The sequence below is a fragment of the Sander lucioperca genome, chromosome 8 (assembly GCF_008315115.2).
Source record: "Sander lucioperca isolate FBNREF2018 chromosome 8, SLUC_FBN_1.2, whole genome shotgun sequence".
NCBI classification, from domain to species: domain Eukaryota; kingdom Metazoa; phylum Chordata; class Actinopteri; order Perciformes; family Percidae; genus Sander; species Sander lucioperca.
In genome coordinates, this window is record NC_050180.1 from 38,617,379 (window position 1) to 38,634,669 (window position 17,291).

General features: G+C 39.5%; 1 protein-coding gene across 2 annotated transcripts in view; it reads right to left on the minus strand.

The window, feature by feature from the left end:
* Positions 1 to 3,837: 3,837 nt before the first annotated feature.
* Positions 3,838 to 17,291, minus strand: part of LOC116061819 (radixin) — a 43,331-nt gene continuing 29,877 nt past the window's right edge. For both annotated transcript variants that reach the window (XM_031316281.2, XM_031316218.2), the window contains exons 3-15: positions 16,609 to 16,692; positions 12,135 to 12,230; positions 11,595 to 11,717; positions 10,642 to 10,793; positions 10,023 to 10,106; positions 9,675 to 9,821; positions 8,369 to 8,465; positions 8,114 to 8,277; positions 6,720 to 6,850; positions 6,390 to 6,550; positions 5,757 to 5,849; positions 5,249 to 5,458; positions 3,838 to 4,823 (exon numbers count right to left, since the gene is read on the minus strand). In XM_031316281.2, the coding sequence (XP_031172141.1) occupies positions 4,659 to 4,823; positions 5,249 to 5,458; positions 5,757 to 5,849; positions 6,390 to 6,550; positions 6,720 to 6,850; positions 8,114 to 8,277; positions 8,369 to 8,465; positions 9,675 to 9,821; positions 10,023 to 10,106; positions 10,642 to 10,793; positions 11,595 to 11,717; positions 12,135 to 12,230; positions 16,609 to 16,692 (1,707 nt within the window). In that variant the 3' untranslated portion in view covers positions 3,838 to 4,658. The remainder of the gene's footprint in view (positions 4,824 to 5,248; positions 5,459 to 5,756; positions 5,850 to 6,389; positions 6,551 to 6,719; positions 6,851 to 8,113; positions 8,278 to 8,368; positions 8,466 to 9,674; positions 9,822 to 10,022; positions 10,107 to 10,641; positions 10,794 to 11,594; positions 11,718 to 12,134; positions 12,231 to 16,608; positions 16,693 to 17,291) is intronic.

Sequence of the window (17,291 nt, forward strand, 5' to 3'; positions counted from 1 at the left end):
ATAAAGGTGTGGTTAAATGTGATGTGGTCTCATTACTCATGAGACATATTGAAACTTGTCAGCATCACACTCCACCTCAGAACAGTATTTTTGGAACACCTCTGGAGCAACAATAGACTGTACTTGTGAATGCTGTTGAAAGAGAGGAGGTTTTGATGAGCTTGCTTCTCAAATTTGTGCCACAGGCTCCAGATCTTTCTTGACGCTTTTCCCAGAAAGCTAAAACCACATTTTCTTCTTCTCGAAGCTCTCTTACTTGAAAAGCTCTCTTCTCAAGGGCTGTACTGTAATCTGAAAGGTGTCGATCTCAGGAACAAGTCCTCAGTAATTCCTGTCTGTCAGTTGATTTCTTTTTTTCTGACGCTCTCATGGCCTTGTGCTATGATGTAACGGCTGAGTAAGTCAGTCATAGCTGAAGTGCTCTCACCCTGCTGGTCTGGCTGGCACTGTGTGCTCGTGTTCGCCACAGGGTTGAAAAACTCTACAATTCAATTAAACAAACCTCTAAAGGTGCTGTGTTAACATTCCTGTGGATATTAAAAAAACGTATTTAGTGTATGAGGGCAAAGACTATTTTTCTATTATCATGAACTTGTTTAGTGCTATTTTTCTATTGTACGTGTTTATCTGCAAGAAGAGATTGTAGTCAGTGTTGCTGAATAAGGGGAGGTACACTTTGCTAACTGTGCTAATGTGTTTGATTTTCTCCACAAATGTTACTTCACAGTGTTCAGACTGAATATGATCATGCAAATTTACACCTCGCTTTATTCATGTGAATTTGGGCGTTTTTGTGGTCCATGTTTTTCACCGCAAATAGCCAATGTTAGCGTTAGCTGGTTAGTAGCTAGCAAAACCAGACTTGGACTGACCTAAAAACTTAACATTCCTGTTCTTTATTATGTTTCTCAAGCTTTTTTCCTTCTTGTGTCATCTCTGTACATTGTAAGTGGAGGTCTTCTGCTTTGGAAAATTGCATTCTTTTGTCCAAGTTATGACACTTTTTGTGATGCTGTCTGCGTATCAACCTCCGCAAGTGTAGCAATAAGCTTGCTTGCTAGCGAGCATTGTGTATAATAAGCCTTTGTCACAGTCACACGTGTTACTAGCAGCGTTAGCAATGGCTTTGTTCTACTGTAGTAAGTTGTTTAAAATCGCATACTAAATACTCAATCTGTATGTACTGCATGCTGCTTACTGAATTAATGATTAAGTATGCCATTACCAGCAGACTGTTCACACTGAAGTAAATTCCAGCAATATGTCTTCTCTGCATCACGACTGTTTTGCTCATGTTACCGGACCCGCCGAAACATTGAGTGAAAATTGTTTATTACAAATGTGAATTAACATTACCTCTTCCACTCAATTTAATATTTTCCAGTATTATTTTAATGCAAATTTAAATGATTAAACATGTAAGTATTAAATATGTTTTCTACCGTACATTATATATGTGAGCTCCTGCGCTTTTCCTCTTAACTGTACCTTAACATCTTAACTTCCAATCATTCATTACTGTTATATCCAACGGTTCATTCTTTAAACCATTTGCCTCACAGTCAGCCATTGTCTGATGAACCGCAATGCATTTTGGAGCTGTTGAGTATGTCCAGTAAGCTCACGTCTCATAAACATCTGGGATTTTCTAATGTACATGAAATCCAAATACTATGCAGTTGGAATGCACCACATACTCAATTTTACATCATACTTAGTATTAATAGTATGTGAATAATATGTGGTTTTGAACACAGCTTCAGTGAGCCATGTCAGTATAATAGTGAGCCATCATGCACAACACCAGCCTCCTGAAACTGAAGCAGCTAAATGGAATTCAGCCATCATTTATTTTATCCAAGTTGTCCAAGTGTCAAAATGTCCTCTGTAAAAAGACCTATAGGCACCCTATGACTTGCAACAATGAACTGGAACAAATTATGACATCAGTCAAGCAGCTTTTTATTTTTTTTGGTTTGTACCTGTAATAACATAGCAAGGTTGTATGAAACTGCAACAATGATTTTCTTTCTTGCTCACCAGTAGGCCTACATCACGTTTTCCCCTCGCAAATCACTACCGAGCTGTTGGGAAAATTTCACCTTAATTTGCTATTGATGTAAAAACACATCAGCTTTCGGTAAAGGTCTGCGCTATCCCACAATGCCTTGACAAGCTTAAAGTCTCGTAGAACCTGAATAGGGTCCACAGTGAACTTGCTTCGGTTCACATCCTCTTGCATTTTGTCATGTGATCAACCTGCCTAAAATTTGCTTCACATTCAGTCTGAACACACCTTTAAGAATTTATGGGTAGGTTTTTTCTACAATAATGTTTTGTCATTTGTTGCTCTTTTGACTAAAATGGCCTCAAATCCAGCAGTTTTATCGAATAGGAAAGACATGTAAAATATCAACAATGTCCAAGTTTATCACAGTTATTCCTACCCATATTTCTAATGTGCTTTAATACAGCTTCATTTCTGCTACAGAAACAATTAAAGTGCCACCTTTTCAGAGACCAAAGCCAAGTAAAAGGCTGTTTTTTGCTTTTCAATGTTTTCCCCTTTGCTCAGGTCAATGATGGTTATATTAAACCAAAATAAAAAGAAGATATTAAAGTGTTTGACCATTGCTGCTGTTTCACTGTGTGTCCTGCTGGCAGATGAAGAGTTTAATTCCAAAAGACGGTCCAAAGCAGTCATGTACAACTGTGCTATTTGTGAAATATTGATTTAGCGCAGTCAAATAGTGTTTCAAAAGTACCCACCTTTTAGTGTGCAATACTAAGGCATTGCTTTAAACTGATGAATTTGAATGAGTTATATGTACAGGATGTGCCCAGCCCAAATACAATACCCATTTAATCAAAAAGAAGAAAAAAAATTAAGATTCAAATGAAATTGGCTGAAATGCTTTTGTACAAACAAGTTTTACTTTCATGTCATTCATGCTTTTTGTTAATGTTGTTCCTTTTTATTAAAACATGTCTTTTGGAGTGGGTCTCTTCAGATGTTTGTGCTACAGGGCCGTGGGACTCAACTGAGCTTTAGGAAATGAAACCCAAAACAAAAGCACGAAAAACTAACCTGTCATACCTACAGAATCTGGGAAACTGTGGCCAAATGAGACATGTTGACTGTTTGTTATGTGTAATGTAAAAGTGAGCAATAAAAGCCCTACTCAAGCTTTCATGTATGGTCTTGAATGTTCCAGAACAGGGAAGCTGGGGAGATCCAGCTGGAGACACAGTATATACTGTATTCTCTATTTAGGATGAGACATCATTTTGATTGCTTTGAATATGGTGGTGACACTAAGGGGCACTGCTGGAAAGGGACAGTTGTTTGGTGTTACGTAGATAATAAATATAAGACAGGTTCATTATAGATACATAGACATTACAGATATTTCTGACTTTCAATCAAACATTTTGCTACAGCATGTTTTGGAAATTACAGAATCACAAATAAATGAAAACTACCTATATATTTTCAACTGTTTCATTATTATCAAATTGTGTCATGAAATTGATAATTCATTTTTGGATCAACTTGTAGGGAATTTGTAACATGGTTTACTTTGATTTCTAAGTTTGTTTCCTAAGTGAAGATTTTGGTGAAACATATTTGTTTTTTCAGACCAATGTTCAGAGTCAGACAATTTACTGAACAGAAAAGTAATTCATGACAAACAGGCTTTACGTAGCAATTTAGGCATTCATTGAATTTATAACAACATTGTGCGTCAGGTTCGAACACAACATCCTTTGTGAATAAATCCAACTCTACTGGCTCTAACCTCAGTCAGGACTCTTTAAGATCAAATTGTAGTGGCATAGTTGGAAATATAAATTCATTCTTTATTGTGGGGCAAAATATATTTGAATCAACAAATGTCTCAATGGATTGAGAACTCCAGCACAGTATGAATTTAAAAGAAGCAAAACTAGTTTGCATATCTGCTTGCTCAAACTCTCAGAGTGAGCATTTGCAAACTGACAGCCATTCAAGAAGTTAAGTAAACTGATGCAACATTAACAGATCATGACACTGACAGCACGACTCAACTAACTTTCCCAACACAAAATGACAAAAAGTAATACTATAGACAGGAAGGAAATGAGACGAATAAGGCTTTTTTTTAAAACAAATTAATTGTTCAACTGATGACATAAGACGTAAAAGTAAGTTACAGATATTAAAGCGTTACGGATAAGCGTGCAGGCAACATCAACAAGCTACAAATGGCCATTTATTTTAAACAATTTAAACACAATATCAACCAATCCTCTCATTTTGTCTAATGGTCCTGTTGTTGATTAATTATCATACATGCAAGCATTAAAACTGTCAGTATCGTAGAAGGGAGAAGTCCAGGTTGATAACAGGATATGCTGCTTGCTATTTTTCCGACAGAGTAAAGGATGTGTGCTTCGTTGTGTTGGGGGCGGAGCTCTTAAAAGCAGGTAGCAGTGTGATTGGCCAAACGCTGCTACGCAGAGCTTTGGCGAGGCTGAAGCTACATAGCCCATTAGCCGCTCTTTCTCCTGGATAGAAAAAAAAAATTGTTCCTGGGGTGGCAGCAGGATTTGAGGCGTTGACATGGCAACGAGACTAACTGTCTCTTTTCATCGTTGTGTCCATGCTTCTTCCCTGCTCACATGGACTCAAACTCATCAATACGCTGCTTGGTGTTGCCCTGGCGGATCTGGCGCAGGGTTTTGTACTTGTCTCTGCCTGCCCTGACGTTCTCGGCATGCAGCATGTCGTTCTGTGTTTTCTTGGTGTCATCCCGGGCCTCGGCCAACTCTGAACTCAGAGCCTGGACAGAGGCAAGAGACAGAGAGAGGGGTGATGAGAGATGAGCAGCATAAGATCAGTGGTGTATAATTTGCTAGAAAAAAGCTTGGTCAGCTTGGTTCATGTTTTCAGCAACAGCTTCTTGTTGTTGTTGGTTGTCATCTTTGCATTCATTAAGGCCAGGTTCACACTGCCTGCGGCACTGAAGTGCCCGGGAGTTAGGGTTAATAGTGTGATAGGTGAATGTTTCCTGCAACAACAAAGCACTCGCTATGCCTCGCTCGTCTTTCTTTTCTTTCTCTCTCTCCCCTGTGAAATAAGCTGCCTTTAAGTGCGGTTGGAAACGTAGAAATCTATAAACGACTTATGGTTCACTTTTCTTGGTGTGAATGCCCACTTATCTTAGTGTTTATAAAACTTTTTTTATGAATACTGTTAAAGCTCTACCTGTAGCTGTTTCTTGACACGTTCGTTCTTCTGCGCCTCAGTGATGCGTTCCTCCTCACTGCGGTGGCTGGTGACGCCATCGCTGAGGAGCTCGGCACTCGCCTCGGCATTCGTTTCATCCTCCTCGTCGTTTTCTGGCGCTGGCGGAGATGACATGGCCGTCTTCAGCTCCTCCCTGGTCTTCTCCAGGTCGTCTTGTGCTGACAAAGCCTGTAAAGAACACACGTGCATACTTATGAAACAGACACGACCGTTGACAGACATTAACACAGAAAGGTATATGGACAGGTGCACACACATTTAACGCTAACCACTAAAGACATACACACTCACAACTCACTGGATAGAAAAATAAAAGTAGAGAATAATGGGGCTAAACATATGTGTGTGTGTGTCTCACACACACACACACACACACACACACACACACACACACACACACACACACACACACACACACACACACACACACACACACAAACATACACAAATACAGAAGTTATGTTACTTTGAGTTGCCATTCTGATGCTTCATCTTCTTTTTTCCTCTTGGCTTCCTCAAGCAGAGCTATTTTGGCAGTGAACTCCGCTAACTCAGCAGCCTGTCAAAATAACACACGCCGGTAAAAAGTTACCAAATTGAACTCAGTGTGGTGTCTAACCAACAGTCCAAAAACCAAAAGGTATTTTCGGTTTACAATAATATGAAACAGATAGAACTACCAACTTGTCATATTTGAGAAATTGGTAGTTCTGCTTGATAAATGATGTCTTCTTTCATGATTTATTATTTGAACAGACAACTGTATTAATATCAGTTAACCCTGGACTATATATATAGTACAATATAACACTGCTTGTTATAACTTTAATATACTGTATGTATAATACATTTAAAGCAAAATGTAAAATGGTTTTGGTGGTATAAAAACAAGAATACCACATGTTAAATAAGAAGTAAAAAAAAAAAAAGAATAAATACATGGAATTAAAAGAAAAGATGGATTTAATTGATGGATCTCAAGGTTCGTTGTTGCCACCTGAGTTCAAGTGTCACTTTCACCTGGATAAAAGCACTAAACTAAAGAAGTAATGTTGGCATAAGGAACCAGAGGCTGTGATTGATGTGTGAGTGCAGGTACCAGTTGCTCCTGGTTCTTCATCTGGTCGGCAGCCTTCTGAGCCAGCGCTGCCCTGGCTTCCTCCGCCGCCTGCTTCTCCTTCTCCAGCCGCTCTGCCTCCTCCTTTGCCCGCTTCCTCTCCTGCATGAGCTCCAGCGCCTTCCTAGTCTGCTCCTCCAGCTCTGCACGCATACACATGTAAATATAAGAGTTACAGACCATCTTAAAACGTGTGGGACTGTGTGATCGGTGAGGACAAAGGACATTACAAAGTTGGTATCCCAACGTTTCTGTCTGTTTGAAACTAAATAGAAGTCCATGAGCACATGCTTGATGTTGGTGCAGTCTTACCTTTCTGAGCTCTCTGTGTCTGCCCTTCGATCTGCTTCAGCCTCTCCATCAGCTCGTCCTTCTCTCGCTCTATCCGCTCCTTCTCCTTCTCTGCATGCTCGCGCTTCTTCTTCTCGTTCTCCAGCTGCGCTCTGTCCAAATAACCCAGAAAACAACCGTCAAAAACCCAGCTGGTCCCTTATCTGTTGATCGTTTGAAGTTATACACCATGAAAATAGTCTACAAGGAAATTCAAAGAATGTTTGTCTGGCCTTATCGAGACTTTTTCTCAGTGCCGCGTTAGCTGTTATGATTTCATGTAAACGTGTTACCTGTTTTCTCACATTAACCTAGTTTATCTGTGTATGTAAACCTGCCGATAGGCAGGATTAGTTTTTGTGACATCATTTCAGGTAGTTCATGGGCAATCCTTGCTTACAATGAAAATAACATCTTCACTTGATGTTCAAATACAAGCATCAGATCCTCTTTTCCCACACTAATCCATAGATATGAGACAACTTTGTAGTCTGTCTGTCATGTTCAATTCTCTTTGGATGTACTGATTGGTGTGCATATGCAACATGTTTTTGTGAAGCACTATATAGCATTCATAAAAACTGTATTACATAGTTTTATTTCTTGCTACCAACAGTAGAACGAGCTATGTTGTGTTTGTTTGCTTCTGCAACAGCAGCTCCTGCAGATGAGGAACAGCAGCTTGATTCTTTCAACGCAGCACTGCCCCCTAGTGATGACAAAGCTAAATTGCCACTTCCAACATGAGCTAATGTGTGTTCATTCAGAATGCCATGCAGTAGCCTACACACTGGGTGTGTACAGGGTTAGAAGAAATACACCTGGTGTGAACTGACCCATACCCCAACCAGCACTCTTCCATTTACTGTAAGATATTCAGGAAGCAGAAAACACTACATGAAGTGATTTAATTAACCAGTAAATGAAAGATAATGTACATACATATTCTGCTAAATGTAGTTTCCTCTCATTTACATTCCCTGTAGAAAATGCAAAGGACAAAGAAGAAACACAAATTCCCAGTTGTTGTGTAACTTATTTTTACAATTCATACATACTGAACTGTAGGTCTCTAAGCAATTAAAAACGAGTGAATTAAGACTGACTAGATAAGTATGTATTGCATGTAAGGCTAAATGATAAGCTGACTAATTTATTTCTAACAGCTAGCTCAGAGTTAACAGATTCATAGAACCGCATGGCAGTCGAATGAAAGCTAGTATGTTGTTAAATCAATTAAGAATAGACCCAAAAAAAAAGTACATTGGAATAATGGAAACACAAGAGAATCAGAACTTCCAGCAGGAAAAAAATGGAAGATGGTGCTTCTGGACCAACATATAGTCCTGAAAAAGGAAAAGCAGAGTGTATTGTACCTCTCCATCTGCTTGTGGTGCTTCTCCTCTCTGGCCTGAGCCTTCATCTGCTGCACCTCGATGGTGTCGGGCTTCCTCCTCCTCATGTACAACTCATGGTTTCCCATACATAACGCCAGGATGCGCTTGTTGATCCGCAACCGAGGGGCGTAGAACACAAAGTCCTGGGGAAGACACAAAGGACGGACATGACAGTGTTAACACATATTTCAAAAAGATAACCAATGACCAATCACACATCATTCCAACACTTACTGGAGCTTTCTTGTCGATGGGCTTGATGACAAACTTCTTGTCGTTGAAGGAAATGTTTCTGATCTCACTCCAGGGAAAGCCGATCTTCGGTGACAACCTGAGTGGAGAGATTTTTTGAATTAAAGATTAAGGTAGATGAAGATGAATCATTTACTTCCAAGCTCATTCACTTATAAACATGTCCATGTTAAAAAAAAATAATAATAATTTTAAATGTTGGATGTCTGAATGAAGCCTTTGAGGAGTACTTTGTTTTCTGTGTTCAGGTTGTTCATTAGCTGTGCTGTTCAACGCCAAAAGAGGGCGCTGTTGTCAAACCAATGCAATCCATGGGCCTCAAGGGTGCAGAGAAAGTCACACTTCATATTCCTTAAACTAGTTATAATAAAGCTACAGCAGTCCCCTTTTAATGCATTAAATCCCAGATAATATAGTGATATTTATGTCAAAAGCAGATTCATATTTTCTTTTATACGGAAAAGTGCAACACTTGATGTATGTGACATGCCATTAAAGACAAAGGGGATAAAAAGTTCTATTTCATTGTTTAAGGCTTTATTGTTTCAAATCATGAATTTATTGATTGACTGTAATGTTGCCACTTCATACAATTTCATAAGAGATGTATTTCTCCAATTAAAGTCTATTGCAATCAAACTGTGTCTTAACTGCAATGGTGGATCAACTGTAGCAGGGAATCTTCCTAAAATAAACTGAAAGTGAGTGTTGTGGTTTAATTTTCTTCCTCTTTATTTTAAGTTTTCAGTTTTGTTGAGGTGCTGATTACATCAACTAAGCTCAAGCGTTTGGTCTCACAATCCTTTAAAATCAAGTAATGTCTACAGGCGACCCGTCGTCACGTGTTCCATATGTCAGCGTGATTATTTTCATTTTGTTACATTTTAATTACTTTTTTTAAATGTGCTCTAAAGGGTTAAACTATTCAATAATTTTGAAGAAAAGCAAAGACTTAAGTAAAATTAAAAAAAATTAAAAAAACTCCTCGTTGTGCAGCACAACGAGGAGTTTTTGTTACTGCTAATCATCTTGGGACCCCTCATCTTTATCTCGTGACCCTTGAAGGGGTCCTAACCCCAAGGTTGGGAATCCCTAAAACCAAGCTCCGAGGGTAAACTGTGTTACTAATTAATGCTATGTGAGGTATGAAACTGCAATGAATGCATCTAACTTCTTCAGAATGTTGCCACCCTATGTGTGTGTGTGTGTGTGTGTGTGTGTGTGTGTGTGTGTGTGTGTGTGTGTGTGTGTGTGTGTGCGTGTGCGTGTGCGTGCATGTGTTAGTTACTTGTCTTCGTGCTCATAGATGTTGAGTCCCAGGGCATCGACCCCCAGCCACAGTTCTGTGCCTTTCTTGTTTTTAATTTCAAAGTAGTTGACACCGTACATCTCCAAGTCCTGAGCTATCTTCAGATACTCCATCATTGCATCCTCCCTACCCACACACACCCACCCCCCCACACACACACACACCCACACACACACACACACACACACACACACACACACACACACACACAAAATACATAATACACAGGTAAATATAGGTGTCAATGTCTTTAAAAATCATAATCCTCAAACTTGGATTATACAGTGATTTCTCTTTTTCTATCAGCCCCCAACAACACTCACTTACCTGAGCATGCTTCTGTGTTCCTCATGCCAGGTCTGTATTCTGTCCTCCCATTGTTCCTTTGTCAGCTTGTGTTGCTCCAGAACTCTACAGGACATGCACACACAAGAAAAATATGTGACGAAAAGAAGAAGAAAAAGAAAGAATAAATACTGCGATACTACAGAATGTTCACTCTGTTGGCCAGTAGCTAGTCTGCTGAACTTCATCATGATCAGGCTGAGAGTTATAGATTTAACTACCATGCTAACAATGTTGTCCAGGATAATGGCAGGATCACAATGCAGGTAATTATGTGGTAACACAGTCATCTATGAAACATCACAACATGATGACCAGGCCACACAAATCCCTTGCATCCGCCACAATCTGTGTGTGTGTGTGTGTGTGTGTGTGTGTGTGTGTGTGTGTGTGTGTGTGTGTGTGTGTGTGTGTGTGTGTGTGTGTGAAATGGTGAATGAGAGGCAAACTGTAAAGCCCTTTGTCAGCTAGGGCAGAAAAGTGCTTTATAAGTGCAGTCCATTTACCATTTATGTAAATCAATGCAGTTTTCAAACTTTTAGGGAATAAATGATCTTAATTCAGGTCCTCACAAGTATTGTATAGTGTGTATGCACCGTACCGTTGTGGCAGTAGCCGGTCGGATGCCAGGTAGCCGGGCTTGTGATTGTCTTTGTTGTAATCTCCGTACTTGGCCTGGACAGCATAGGAGGCCACAAGCACGGCTGTCTCTGGGGGACAGTAGTTCTCATCATTTAGAATGGCCTCCTTCACCTGCAGGGAGGACAAACACACACACACACACACACACACACACACACACACACACACATGGCCAGTAATAACCTGTAGTTAGTATACAGAACCCAAGGGAGAGATGATTAAGGTGCTTAGGCAATCTTTCCTGGGTAGATAAACCTTAGAGATATTATAAAAAGCAGCAGTTACATCTGTCAATATGTTGAACCGGAGTGAAATATTTATATTTCAAGAACTAAGGGACATCATGAAATTTGCTAGAGACATTAACAGAAAGTCTGGGAATCCCCAGGCTTTACAACTAGCAGGTATGGATTTTTTCTGCACAGCAGAATGAAGCTGGTTATTGTTGTGTTATTGATGCTAATACAGATACAATACCTGGGTTTCTGCACTGATACCAAGAAGATAATTCCGTAGACACCTTACTTTGAGAAATCTATGCAAAAATATACTGTTTTCTAACTTTTTTTCATTTAAAAAAAGACAACTTTTAGTTTCCCAAACATGAGATGCTAAACACAATGCAGTTACAGTGCTAAAACAATACAGTTTAAAATGAGCTACATTTCCATTTAAATGAGAAAATATCTGATCAAGAATAATTAAACAAGACATGCCATACATTTAAAGCCAGCTTTAATTAACAGTTGCCAAATTCTCACATTAAGACCCAATATCCTGCTTACACATGAAGACAACAGCTGTAAATCACAGATCAATTTTCAAAATATGTCCACCGTGTTAGTACCATTTGGGTTGACCTGACCACCACAATATCTTGGAAGGCACAGTAATCTATCAGTTGTACAGTACCTGCAGGAAGAAGAGCTTCTGTGTGATCTCCTGGATAAGTTCCTCAGAAACATCTTCTGGGAAGAACTTCGCTCTGAACTTGAACTGCAGAGGATTCTCCTTCTTCACATCCTGCTGGGTCACCTGGAGAGAACACCCACACACGACATTTCATCTTCCACCCTTCACATGTCTTTACAGTATGTGAACTTATGAATACGGAGGAAATCAAACTCTGTGTCACTGTCTTCATCCAAAACAAGATTAAAGATACATTCATTAAACAAGATATTTTCACTGATGCTGGTTTTATGCACTTTGTATTAAAGATTCTGCCAAACAGAATATTAAAGTAAGGTTATACACACCAGTCTACTTCTAAGGCTTTCCAGCATTTAAGTCTGTTTTAAGATTTAAGACTGTTTACAGGCTTTCATAACTTTAATATCATGTTTTCAAGTCGTGGGAATGGATTTATCTGCAAATGCACAAATGATAAAAACAGGAATAAAGTTATTAAATAGAAGTGGTCCTTGAGTGGTTGTATTTCGGATCTCTCACCTTCTTGTTGAGCTTGAGCCATGTGACGTAGCCTTTACTGTCTGTGTACTGCAGGCCAAAGAACCAGACCTCCCTCAGACCCACCGTCTTCACCACCTGAAACGACACAAATGCTTTTCGTTTTTATCCGTTTACAGGATACAATGGGATTACCCTTGTCACCTGCAGTGAGTACCGGTACAAGACTGTCAATCAAGCTTCTATAACAAGCTTTGCACAAAACTCTGTGGGCAACTTTTTATTCAGAAAACAACAATTAAGCAATTAATATAAATAGAAGTCTCACATTTTACACTTAAAAACTTGTAGTTGAGAAATAAAATATAAACTATGTCATGTCATGTTTTTTCCAGCTTTTGTGAATCACCGACTTTATTTTCTGCATTAATTGAAAACCCTGTGGAGATATCACTGGAATCTGGCAAGGCAAACCAAAGCTCAATACTTTCAGGATTTAGGACTACAAGTTGTAATGCTCAATATCTGCGGCATGAGGTAAAGGCTGTGCATCATCTCAATGGTGTCATTTATTGACAGTAATTATACCAAGGCATCCCAGTTAATTTCACTATCAAATACTGATGATTGAACTCTGTACATGTCATAACTTTAGGGACAAATTGGCCTTGGTTTTACACACAGACCAAGGCTGAATAGAACACCAAAAATAAAAGGAAATGTACATCAAGTACACTGGCCAAAAGGATGTGAAAATCAGAACAAAGTATACAGACCAAACATGCTATAATAGCTTTCACCTTCATGGGAAGACAACAAGATTTTGAAACCTGGATGCAGGATTTGCTCCCATTCAGCCACAAGAGCATTCGTAAGGTCCAACACTGATGTTGGGCAATAAGGCCTGGCTGTACAGTCAGGGTTCCAGTTTATTCCAAAGGTGCTGGATGGGGTTGAGGTCAGGGCTCTGTGCAGGCCAGTTAAGTTCTTCCACACCAAACATGGAAGACCATTTCTCTATGGATCTGGCTTTGTTCCATCCCCAAACTGTTGAAGCACGCTATTGTCTAAAATATCATTGTCTGCTGTGGCTTTTAGATTTCCCTTAATTGTTTCCAAGTTCAAATGTACATACAAAGATGAGGACACAGTTGCCCAATTACTCTTTTATATATTTACATTTAGACTTAGTTATTTATGAATAATTGATGTTGCAATAAAAACTGCACACACAAATAGTTAATTAACAGCAACAAGAGATCCTATCCCAACGGAAAACTGATTTACGGTTCGCTCTGTATTTTTCTCCCTTCTTCCATCCCCTCTCTTCCTTTTTGGAGTATTTTCCCTTCTCTTCCAACTTTGTCTACCCTCCCTACTCTCTCAAACAATCTTACATGCTTCGTCAATCACTAACTGTCGTCCCATTTACAGAGAGAGAGAGAGAGAGAGAGAGAGAGAGAGAGAGAGAGAGAGAGAGAGAGAGAGAGAGAGAGTCCCTGGGGGGATGCGGATGCTTACTCAGACTGATGTGATTTACACGTCAGTACAATGGCACTCACTACCATATAATTAACTCTCACACACACTCAGGCACAGAAAGACATGCCTACATAAACACAAACCCATGTGTAACAACATTTACAGGCATAAACAAATGCAACAACACACTGCAACACCCATCCAAAACATGTTGTGGTATACACACACGCACACACACACACACACACACACACACACACACACACACACACACACACACACACACACACACACACACACCAGTAGGGCTAGGAATGCCGTATGCAGGGGCAACTATGCGGATGCAGATTTAGATGTGAATATGGAATAATAAGTGGAAGAGAGAAGAGGAAGACGGGCATCATAAAAGTGTGCGTTTGACCCATCAAAGTGATCACTTTCAAAGGCTTACATGTTGGTGTTGGGTTAGTTTGATTAAAAAGCTTGTTCTACCTCACTAAGGCCTTTAATCATTTCATTTTGTGTGTGTGTGTGTGTGTGTGTGTGTGTGTGTGTGTGTGTGTGTGTGTTTGAGTGAGATTATGGGTGTTTATATTTAGCTTGACAGCCTCTTTATCAATGAGCCCTCTCTGTACTGTATGTAACCTCCCCACACATGCAGTTAAATGATCACAGGGAGACGTGACTGTTTTCATCCCACAACACTAAACAGTGCTTGTGCACGCTGAAGAAATGTTGCTAGTTGAAGCTGATCGGTTTCATATGTATACTGAGGCATTGGCATCACGTTCAGTTTCACTGTATCATGTATCCCATCTCACTTGTTCATGCTGCATTCAGTCTGTCCTCTTCAACTGATGAGCTACAAACTCCCCAAAACGTGGTGTATTCCTTTGGGATATGTCACATAATTTCTTTGCTCATGCTGGTAATCATTCTGTCTTTTCAGTTTTTAGTTGATGATGGACATTGAGTACGAAACTTCATCCACCACTGAGGTCTACCATTACTTTTACACCTGTCAGCTCACTCACTTCTCACTTTCTGTCTGCTAAAAGTCCCAAACCCAAAATTATAAAAAAAAAAAACAACAACAGAAAAACAAAAGCAAATCATCACATTTCAGAAGCTAGAAGCTGCAAATGTTTGGTATTTTTTGCTGAATGATTAGATTTTCAAAATAGTAAATTCTCTGTCAATTACATAATTGATTAATCTCAATCCGCAACTGGTTACAGTACTCATTGGGAGGTTTCTTTCAGAACAACCCTAGTCTATATCCACGACGTTCCACTTCCGGGATTGCTCCGGTGCCACAGGAAATTCCGCCAGATGTCCCTCTTTTCTGCCAGATGTCCATTACCTTCCGCTTTCTTTGTATTGGAATTTTAAACGTTCGATTTATGGTTACCTGCTCCTCAGATCTCTGCAGGGTAAATCCAGACAGCTAGCTAGACTATCTGTCCAATCGGAGTTTTCTGTTGCACGACTAAAACAACTTTTGAACGTACACATGTTCCACCAAAACAAGTTCCACCTGAGGCTATTTTGCAGCAGAACCATGGCTCTGTCCAGTGCTTAGCGCGGCCCATGAAGATTGTGATTGGTTTAAAGAAATGCCGATAAACCAGAGCACGTTTTTCTCCCATCCCTGAATTCTGTATGGACTAGCCAGACCCTCCTCCACAGTGCTGTGTAGGAAGGTCTGGCAAAGCAAGACTAGAACAACCCCTACTCACAGAAAAACAATGATTCTTCAAAAGGCTTTATGGTTTTACAAAAGAACCATCACCAATTAAAGAACCTATTTATTTAGTGGATGGTGTGTGCCTTTAACAAGATGTCATATTTTGACTAACATGCTGATGTTTAGCAGACGAAAGGTTTACCATGTTCATCATCTTAGTTTAACTAGTTAGCACGGTAATATTAGCACTAAACACAAAGTTTAGCCGTGGCGAAAGAGAATGTCATTGGTTTATGACCAATTAAAGTATTGGACAAATTGAAGTTTAGACCTAATGATGTCACTAAATGAAAAGTCAGATGCTCACCAAAGTTATTATAATTCACCCTGAGGTGAACATGTACCAAATTACAAAACACTCCATCCAATAGTTGTTGAGATATTTCAGTCTTGACCAAAGTGGTGGACTGGCAACATTGCCCTCCTTAGAGTAAAAAGCCAATGTCTTATTTGAATGGTCAATTCCAATTTTTGAAAGTATAGACAAACTGTTCCGGTATTGCTCTAAAAAATCTATTATTGGGCTATTATATTTCTTGTATAGTATGGATGGGACTCTCTCCCCTCACACAGCAACACTTCTAATAAGACAGATGTATTGTTCCATAAACCTGTCTTGTACAGCCTTAAAAGCTTCTGTGTTTTGATCGCATACTATAAAGCAGAACGTAGATAAAAGACCAACAAAACAAAAAAAACAGAAAAAAAGAATTCTCTCTTTGATTCTGTCTTTCTCCCTCTATGTCACCACAACCCCAACAGCCCTTTAGAGCCTGACATGAAACAATGCTGAAAGCTGCCCTTTTACTTCCCAGACACACATTCACACACACAGACCCACACCTTCCACCCAACACTTAGATCCACTGTCTCCTAAAAGCTCCCAGTTTAGACAAAGAGCACTTTGTGTGTCATCTCTGAACAGAACCAGTACCAACCCAAACCCAGCCAAGCACCCACTGGCACACACACGTTTACTTTCAGTATTGCTTTCCATTTGCAATGGATAACAAACGATGTGATTCTTCCAGCGGGTCACAGAGTTCACTTTGTAAAAACACATTTCTGACTGTCTACTCCCATCCAGTGATATAGTAGATGTATTTTCTGCGTCCTTCCTGCTGCTGTAGAAGTGTTTGTCCTCACAATCTACTCAGGGATCATGGTCCTTGAAATTAATAATAAAAAAACCAAAAAAAAAAAAAAATATATATATATATATATATATATATATATATATATATATATATATATATATATATATATGTGCTGGTATGTGTCTCTTACCTGGTCAAAAAGCTGTTTGCCTGTCGTGTTGGGCTGGATGGCAAACTCCAGCTCAGCGTCCATGGTGGTGACGCGCACATTGATCTGCAGAAAAAAAAAACGCAACTAAATAAATGGACCAATAAATAATGTATACATTAGATTTAGAAGAGAAATTTTAAGAAGACTTGGTTGCAATTTTTAAGAGAACTCGAGGAGGATCTTAAAACAATAAGGAGTCGCCAGCAGACGGTGTTACACACACAGAGGCTTAAAGTAAGTTTGAAGTACTTAGGACCCTATATTTATAGGTATTAGCCAAGGTCAGAGATGACTGATCTCTGTATAACTATGTGCGATCAAGAGATGAAGCTCATTTTACTGCTGTGAGAACATTAGATTCAGTATGCACGGAAACATGATGCAGCACTGGCCCACACACAGGCGGAGCAGACATATACAGTATGATGCTTCACATGTTATGAACCTAGTGAACCTGTATGCATTTCACAGAGCTGACACAGTCTTAGACAGTAATGTGGACTGTTGGAGAATATATAAATCCTGAAATCTTTTGTACAGAATATGAGTCTGAGTCATGATCCCAAACATTGAATGGGGGAGGGGTAGGAAATGTTAAGAGCTCACACCTCAGACTAAGCACTTAAAATGCTAATTAACAACTGAAACAAAATGAAAATATA